The sequence below is a fragment of the Haemaphysalis longicornis genome, unplaced genomic scaffold (assembly GCF_048455015.1).
Source record: "Haemaphysalis longicornis isolate Haplotype H1 unplaced genomic scaffold, Haemaphysalis longicornis Haplotype H1 scaffold_6, whole genome shotgun sequence".
NCBI classification, from domain to species: Eukaryota; Metazoa; Arthropoda; class Arachnida; order Ixodida; family Ixodidae; genus Haemaphysalis; species Haemaphysalis longicornis.
In genome coordinates this window covers 41,649,548-41,658,875 of record NW_027526407.1, presented here as the reverse complement: position 1 = coordinate 41,658,875, position 9,328 = coordinate 41,649,548, and the positions used below count along the sequence as shown (strand labels likewise).

Sequence of the window (9,328 nt, the reverse complement as noted above, 5' to 3'; positions counted from 1 at the left end):
GGCGCTGGTTGCCAAACACAAACGCAGGATGTACTTATACGTAAATATACCGCAAAATCAGGAGGCTGGGGATACATCTGCAACCACAATTGTAGCTCAAATGGTACAGCATATAAGGGCCGCCCATGTATATTTCTCCATTTTTTTAAATCTTTTTCAAGGTTTAAAGTAAATCAATTTTTATGCATTTCATTTTTCTAACTTTTACAAAAACACGCACAGACACGCACACACGCACAAAAACAAGCATGCCTTCGGGTGTTCTGCGCACATCAGTCGAAATAATTTCGGTTCGTGTGAAAACCAGCATAGTTTAGCTCACATTTATTTATACAGTGTGTAATTACAAGTCAATGGCAAATATTCATTCTCCGCATCTTCACCTTCGAATTTATTCCAGCCCGTCTTTTTGGAGTCCATCAGAAAGATTCCCGCACTGGTTCTTTCTTGAAAATGTTCGCACCTCCACTCTGAGTGTTACGCATTTGACGTTGCCATGGTTGGTTCCGTAGTCACTTGGGTTTTTGAAGCCTCCACCTTTTCAGAAAGAAAACAACAACAAGAACAGCCAGCGATTACAACAAAAACAGCCAGTGATTTGAACTTCCCAAGCAGCATGCCTGATTACCTTTTTTTCCCGGCCCCTGGAAGATGCAAAGCTTTCTCTGTGTGTCCAATTACAGCAATAAGTCCTGGTTGTTGGTCTCTGCGTCTCCTGTTCACTCATCTGGTCGCACGTATGCATTTTTTTGCGTTTTAAGAAGATATATCAACCAACCCCCCTCCGTCCTCGCATGTCCCGCTCAGTGCAAAATGTGAGGTTTGTCTCTTTTTAGCTGTCGTCGGTATGCTTTTTTCTAGCAGAGCTTGTATGCTTTTTTTTGGTTGAATGAACTGTTGATTAATTTTTCTATTTATGTGTTTTATTTTATTTCTAGTACTTCCAGTGTAGTGTAATAGGACAGCGAGTTCGCAATTTGTAAAATGAAGTAAATCGTAGGTAACAGCAATCGGCCTAACAGTGGGAGCATAAAAAAGCAGTACGATACCCATCCAACAGAAAAGTGGAACTCAGTTGCTTTTGACGTGCGTTCATTTGTATCACGTAGGGAACATGCAAGAGAGTTTTGGTGCGTTGAATATGGTAAAACGTACGAACAATACCAGCCTACAGGCTGTCAAAAGTGAAATAAATATTGCGTTAGGGAAACTTTTATGCATAATTTAAAAGTGAAAAAAAGTTGATGTAACATTGGCTTTTGTAAACCATCATGTGTGCAAAAAAATAAAGCGAAGTGGAAGGTTCACCATCCCCTCTGATATGCACTACGAGTAGTTCATCAAGACTGAAGCTGTGTAATACTGTGTAACACTGTTTATTCATCTGCTATGATTTGAGCGTTGCCCTGGAAAGCAGCTCTAGCTGCCTTCCCGGGTAACGCTCGACGCATAGCTGAAAAATTCAACAGCTTTTTTTCTCAAAATTCTGCTTTTGGTAGACAAGAACACTGTGCTCCAAGCAATCATCACAGAACATGAGCTTAGGTCACTCTTAGATTACCTCCACCCTAATAAACGCCCAGACACAGCTATTAATTTGGTCTCAGAACTGCGCAGGAATTTTTACGTTAATAAAACTTGAACTGCTTTTACTCCTAAGCAACATTATCACAACGGGCCACAGAACAGCTGATAAGATAGCGGCGATAGTTACTCCACTTCACAAAGGACGGGATCAAAGCAAAATAAAACACTATAGGTCTATACCTATTTTATCAAGTGCCGCTCCAAGATACTAAAAAAGGCGTATTTCCAACTATGGCTGACTTTTTAAACATAACGTTATTTCACCTCACTAGTACGGTTTGTGCAATGAAGAAGCCTTAAAACTCTCGTTGAAAACTTTTCTCATTGGTTGAATTGCATTTTCGGACGCAATCAAGTTGCCTTTGCTCTGTTCTTGAACATTAAAAAAAACTTTTGATAGTGTACCCGATAATATTTTGTCACGTAAAGGTTTCTTGTTTCAATTAAGAAAATCATTCATTCAGTTCAAATTCTTGCTAGGCTCGCGTCAGCACGTTTTTCTAGGGGAGTCTCGCAGCTGCTATTTACTGATAAAATCTTGAGTTCCTGAAGGTCCGACAGTGAGCCTCTCGCTATTTAATATTTTGTTAACGATCTTTGTACCCAAGTTTCACTACGCTGTTCCACGACACTTTGAGTTTCTCTACGCATCGCACCCTTATCACGCCATTACAGCCTTTAAGAGTGGTGCAACTAATGCAATGAACTGGATTACTGACAATTTAATTCATGCAGTCAAAACGAAACTGGTGGCCTTGTAAACCCCCTAAAAGTTGTGGACGATTACCTTAACCTGTTAACTTTGAACACGTCTTCATGTTCTTATTTTGTGTGCAAACCAGTGATGTAAGCTTCGTTCGTTAAATATCTCGGCTTAATCTATGACAATGACCACACATGGAATTCTCGTGTAACATACGTCTGTACAAAGCTACGTGCGCTTTCGTGCATTTTGTACAGCTTGCATTAGTTTATACCGTTATCAGTGTGCAAGATTATTTTACATTTATTGGGCTACAGTGTGCTTTGTTACGGCATTATAGTGACAGCGGAGTTCGATTGCAGCCAAGGCTAAATTCTAAACTCCTTACTCAACAATGTAGCCTATATGCGATGCCTCCCCGGACGAACGGCTATTTTTACAAGCTTAAGTTGCCCAATTTCACTATCCTGTTAATGAAAACGATAGCGTCGAAGTATTTTTGGACTACTTCCTACAAAAAAATACATTCCGACGCGCATCCTTAGACCAAGAAATGTCTGCTAGGTACCACAGTGTTTCCCAAGGTACGGTCAGAGAATAGGGCGCTACTATGTACCGCCGTTTTTTAATAAATTTCCACATGGTGTATTGGAAGTGGACTCATTTTAAACTAAAAAACACGCCTCCGCGCCTTTTGTTCCGAATTTATTTGACTCGGTGCTTGCCACCAATTCCCACCACTATTGCCTGGTTTTGTATGTTCCCGTTGCTCTGTGGTAGAGTGCATACTGTAATGTTTATAGTTTGCCCTGTTAGTTTCACTGACGGTTGTGTTGTACCAAGTTAATAAGATGGTTCTGTTACACCTTCGTATTCAGCCATATTCCCGCATTTTCGCTGCGTGCGAGGCGCTGCCCTTCAAGCCCAGTGTGAAATTGGCAGTCCTGTGACTGTATGTAAAGTTTTTTGTTCTGTGTATTACAAATACCATTATTAAGTATTAAGGGCTATTATTACGTACGTATGTATGTATGTATGTATGTATGTATGTATGTATGTATGTATGTATGTATGTATGTATGTATGTATGCATGGATGCATGTATGTATGTATGTATGTATGTATGTATGTATGTATGTATGTATGTATGTATGTATGTATGTATGTATGTATGTATGTATGTATGTATGTATGTATGTATGTATGTTGCATGCAGGGATGCGCTCTATATAAATATTCATAGATTCCGTACCTTCACAGGGCTGCTTGGTGGGTTAGAAGATGGCGAGTCTTGCGGCTTGGAATTGCATCTGACAAGGTGAAGTTCAATGTTCTTTTTCTTTACTCTTCTTACACATTGCGGACAAGCCAGGATCGTCTCTGGGGAATCGGCAGCGTTCTCCTTCGTGTCCTATAGGACAATAAGATGAAAGAGATAATAACAAAACACTCTGCCAGGAGCATGTTACAGTAGCCTGGCTCACGACGCCCCATTCTTCTGATTACTTTGCCTCGGCACAGCTGCCGAGTAATGCGACACAGCGTTTGGCAGTTTTGGTAGCTTTAGTTTCGGTATAGCCCTAATTTCACGTTTCTCTATTTGCCCATGCGCCCTTATTCGTGTGGGCTCAGCATGGCTGGACGGAAGTTGCAACTCGTGAAGATAACCTTTGAGCAGTCATATCACACTGAGTAAACGTGTTGCTTGGCGAGTTGGTCGGTTATTACGGAAATATTTAACGCATTTAAGATAAGGACGGTGAACGGACAGGACGGACGCTAACTGCTCTCACTGTCTCCCTTGGTCAAATAAGCAAACCGGCACCCGCGACAAAGATCGTTAGGAAATAGAATAAATACATGTTTCGGTATTCCGAACATCCATAGGAGCTATCTCACATATTATTTAACGTCTAGGTTTCCTGGTATGAAAACCAGTTGTGTTTGAGGGCTCGGGCATGCACTCCACTTGTTTTCCAATGATTTTTGCTGTTCCGAACACTCAGTGGCGCTATCTGTGTGCCTTCCATAATAGTGAGACCGAAGACGAAAACATCGGCACTACCTCTGCAAACATCCACAGCTGGTGTTATGCTCCATTCGTGTCAAAATTGCTGAATGCGCACGTACCTGGTGGTAGAATTAGGGAGAACGTAGCTATATAAACAAAAATTATGGCGTTATTTTATTCTAGAATAATGTTGGCTTAATTTTAGCGAAACGCCCACGTAAAAAGCAAAGCCCAATTTTTAAGAGAAAGACGGTTAAAACACGAAGCTTTCTCCCATAAAACTTTAGTCAAAGTCCAAAGTCTAAGCTGCTTGAGAAAAAAACTTGCTGCACGAGTTGATGTGAACTGTAAGACATGGTTGAATCGCTCCACAATAGACGGACACAAGAGAGATGACAGGACAGGATAAATTGCTTCGGCCGTGTCGTAACAGCCCAATCGAATAGACGTCGGCTTCATAACGCGAAGGAGGCAGGTTCGATACCAACCACGGGAAGTGCTTTTTCTTGGGACGCTTGACTTCCTGTCAGTCATCATAATCATCGTTCTTTGAAGCCTATAGCGTGAAGTTGGCTTTCGTTCAGTGGGTTTTATAAAGACGATTCACGCCTTAAATGAGGCTCAAAAAGCTTCACTTTAAAAACCAACTTGAAAACAGGCGAGTTAAAGGGAGAAACGAGACTTAAGCGCTGAAGAAATTAACTGTGCCTCGCTCTGTCCTAAAGGGTCCATAACGCAGCACAAACAAATAAAAAAGTTCCCTGGCCCCCTCCACTAACATGAAACCTAGGGAGGGGCTAAGCATGCAGCGTATAAGTGTATTCAAAGACTGTACGGGTCTCTCTTGCCACACAGCGAGCGCTGATTGGGCACCAGAGAAGCGCCAGTGGGAGGAGCAATCGCGTGCTTCTAGAGGCGGTGGCGCCCTCTCTTGCGTTGAACCGGATTGAAGAAATTTGCTTGCCCTTCTGCCCAGTTTGGGTTAGTGGTGGTAGGGGTTAACGCGAGCGCAATGCAATAACCGTGCCCCGCCCTAGGGGTTCGTCCTCGGTAATGAACGAGGTCCAGGCACCGGGTAAGAATGCCATTACTTGCTTCGACCAACCACTCGGCCCGATCAGGCCTAGCGTCGATTAGTGTGAGTGTGTGAGTGTGTGGTGCAACACAAATTTGAACCACTCTATAAACAGTTTCTGCTTGTGCTTGACGATTGCTGAAGCGGGCAGGGAGCGTTTTAACCATCTTTAAATCATGTCAGTTTATTTTGAATCAGTTTTATCCATTTGAAACTTTTCTTTCAGTACGCGTGATGTTCTAGCTCGAGGCGTTGGGAAACGAGTGTCCCGGTGTTTTAGTACCATTACTACGCGAGACGACGACGACAGGAAACGCCGACAGCCCGAGCCCCTAAGGGGGTTTGCCCCTAAAAAAGACGCTGCCCTTGGCTGGATGCTGTTCAGAGGCTTTAGAGCTTTGAGGTTTGGCTTCGCACTTAATAAACTCCTGTATTACATCCTTCAAAGTATAGAATATACTTTAAAAATATTTGCAACGCTTTCGGCAAAAAGTGCTTTCTCTTTTTTAGACTTGACCCCCTGGGCACGAGGAAACTAATTACTATCAACGCACTAGGAATACTTATATTTACAAGATTGGTTTTGGTCTGTAGATAATTTATTTTGTCTAAAAGCAGGGTATAATATTTTTCCCAGGTACATCGCACAGTTACAGGTACAGGTATTGCAAAGTATATTTTGTTTCAGGTGCATCCTTCCTAACAAAATAGGACAAAGGTTATGGGCTAACCCACGTATCGTGTTAAAAACAAAATACATACGCATACAATGGTCCCATTTTCTTCGCACGAATTGATTTTCTTAGCGTCAGAGCCAGGCTCCTGCTTGCTGCTTGTGAGAGGCTCCTGTTTGCTTTCGTCCATGACTTTTTCTGAAAAATAAAACGCGCGTAATTATATTTCCCCAAACGTAGTAATTACACCAAACTATCAACCGGGCATTTTTGAACCATTAAGTGAGAACAAAAGAATCTTTATTGCCAAATAGTGGATAGAAGAACCATGCAATGTGGCCGTCACGCAATAATAATGCTTGTGAGCGTGAATGGTTAGCATTTGTGCGTAAGTTCCTGCGGATAATTCTCAAGAGACCAAAGCCGACCAGTTGCGACCGGAGATCGGCAGGTGACTCTACCTTTTCTCCCATTTTTCACTCAGAACAGATTTGCTATATACCACAAAATCCTGGTCCTGTCAGAACGTCGTCATTGATGATGATTACTAGTGGTATTCCCTTTGTAGCGGCGTGAAAAAAACTAATATACCTACGTTTTAGTATCTTAGTTTAATACTTGCGCTGCTTTTAGGGCCGCCACAAAAACTTATTAGGCACAAATACAGCTGATATTTCTGTTACAGGTGGTACCGGTCATAGGCAATATTCGCCTCTCTGGTTCTCATCCACCAGAATTCCAATCTTCTTTTCGTCGCCTAATGCAGTCTTTTTTGTTATTTTCGCCATTTTCGTGCGATCAGTGCGCCGCCATTCGGGGCGTTTCCTAAAGGCCTGCGGGAAAAGAAGCAGTCGTATGGTCCACATGCCTCCTCCTGTGTTGGACTGCGGGTAGTGGGGCATATTTTGGCACCCAATTTAATTTTAATATTGGTACTTCTCTTTTTATTTGAGGTTTCAGCATGTAAAAAGCACGGTTGCTACTGTGGGCCTTCGAAATTACAGGAAAGGATAAGTGGTCGTAATTGCCTCTCTTACGTGATTGATTGATTGATTGATAGGCTTTAATGAGAAAGAGGCAAGAAGCCCTGGCGGGGAAAAGGGAATAAGGGGTGGGGGTAAGGAGAGGGCTTACATATTATCGAAAGGTGAGCCTCTCTTACAAAATACGACACTCTGTGGAAGGCCTTTGCGGCTGTCGCAAACTGATTTTCGAAAGTATAAACTCAAGTTGAAGTTTGGTGATTTTCGCTTTTTCGTTTTCACCGAATACATGCATGGATGTCTGTGTCCTTAGACCATTGGCTAGCAATAAATCCATGAAAAACGCATAACAAAGGAATCAGGAGCTATGCTACGTACAATCACATGTTTGAAGGAAATGCAATATGTACATTGCAAAAAAAGCAGGGGTAGGAACAGAAAAGACGCATTCAAGATTAATTACAATGCTAAAAACAAACGGTTGGTTCTATACAGAAAAATTAGACTATGAATAAGACAGTTGTGTCTAGTTTACGTTGTAAATAACACACATACAACAGACCACACGTCAGGAATGAAGTACATCGTCAGTGGTAAAAAGCTACGTCGTTGTCCCCAAGACAGCAGCAGACAAAAGCTTGTAGAAGACATTGTAAGTCGACGCTATTCTCACTTTTTTGCTTTTAATTCTTCGATGTGCTGGATATTGTTTGACGCGAAAAAAAGTCTTTCAAAGCATGATCTACCCTGGTTTATCGTAAAACCGATGACGGAAGATTCCAAACTTTTACTCCGGCGTACTTAAGACGGCGTTATTCGTATGTGTTATGAGAGAGAGAGATTAAAAATTTGCCCTCGGAGGCAGAGCGGCTACTTGCACCGGGTATTTGTAAAATAGCTCTGGGAAAGGGAAAGTTGGTACAATTTACTTTATATACCGAGAGAGCCATACGACAATCTCGTAACGTTAGCACAGGCATTATTGAGGTTTTCGAAAACAGAGGCAGAGAGGGTGTACGACGGTGAACATGGTTTATTATTCTCAAGGCTCTCTTTTGTAAGTATATTATGTGCTTGATGGATGTGTGATACGAATATCCCCAACACTCGATGCATTATGTTATCTGCGACTGGAACAGAGAGAAGTAGAGGGTGCGTAAGATACCAGTTTCAAAATGCTGTCGGGGTTTGGTCAGGGTAAGACAGACAAAGGAAAGTTTAATTCCCAGAATCTCTAAATGAGGTTTCTAGCTTAACGCGTCGTCCAGCATTACACCTGAATACGAAACCGAACCGACTTTTTCTATTTCTTTATGATTGACCTTCAGATTGCCCATAGTGTAATGTACAGGCTTGTAGGACGATCTAAAAACTAAATGTTTGGTTTTATCAGTGTTTAAAGTAAGCCTATTTGTCGTGAACCATAACGTAGCACATTTTTCAGGCCTCACTCATTTGAAACATTTACGTGCGCGCGTTTGTGAACAATGTATACCCAATTAGCCAGCCGTCGAATACACGGACATGATTATAAAGTGTTTGCCTATAATCGAGGCAACAAAAAGGAGAACCAGGATCTAAATGCACGAAACAATGCCCATCGCCGTTACAGAAATTTCCTCGAACATATTTGCTGGCTAAAATGTATACGCACTCAGGACCCAAAACTAACGGGAATGAACGCGTTTAAAATCAAGCATATTCAAGGCAAATAGGTTTGCGTGTACATTGCCCTCAAACAATTTAGTTCGGCTGAAAGGTAGGGCTGGATGGTTTCGCCAGGTATCGAAGCGTTGTATATTACGTTACGCATCCGCATATACGGTATCACTCTTCGTTTGTGGAATATTTCATGCACAATCTTTTTTAAATACCTAAAACCATCACACCGAAGACCCGATTCAAAATAATCAGAAACAGTACCTGTTGCCGAGAGGAATGAGACCGGTTAGCCCTTTTTGAGTATGTTTGCACACAAAACTGCCCTTCGCTCTGAACGTGGCAGATGTGAGCCGAGTGTTTTCCTATCTGGGCTGAAAGCCGATAACTAAGCATTCTTTTTGGCAGCCATATGAAAAGATAGCATTCAAAAGAGAATGGACCGATAATTTGCCTTTTGTTGTAAACTCGCTCCCTTCATCTGTAGCGAGGCTGTCACCTCTAGCCATCGTATATACGACCGTACGTTGTCATGGTATGCGAAGTAAAGCTGGGCGGCTTATGTCCATTATGGGGGGGAAACGGCTTGCGGTAAAGCCAACTTTACAGCACGTACATGCTGTGAAAAAGGTGACC

The 9,328-nt window shown here is 42.1% G+C and overlaps 1 protein-coding gene across 1 annotated transcript; it reads right to left on the bottom strand.

Annotated features, from left to right (window-relative positions):
* Window positions 1–317: 317 nt before the first annotated feature.
* Window positions 318–9,057, bottom strand: LOC144141509 (uncharacterized). Its single transcript, XM_077673059.1, has 4 exons — window positions 8,957–9,057; window positions 6,139–6,248; window positions 3,543–3,701; window positions 318–537 (listed from the first exon to the last, which is right to left on the bottom strand). Exons 2-4 carry the CDS (start codon window positions 6,238–6,240, stop codon window positions 478–480), a joined length of 321 nt encoding a protein of 106 aa, XP_077529185.1. The 5' UTR covers window positions 6,241–6,248; window positions 8,957–9,057; the 3' UTR covers window positions 318–477.
* Between the last annotated feature and the right edge of the window lie 271 nt (window positions 9,058–9,328).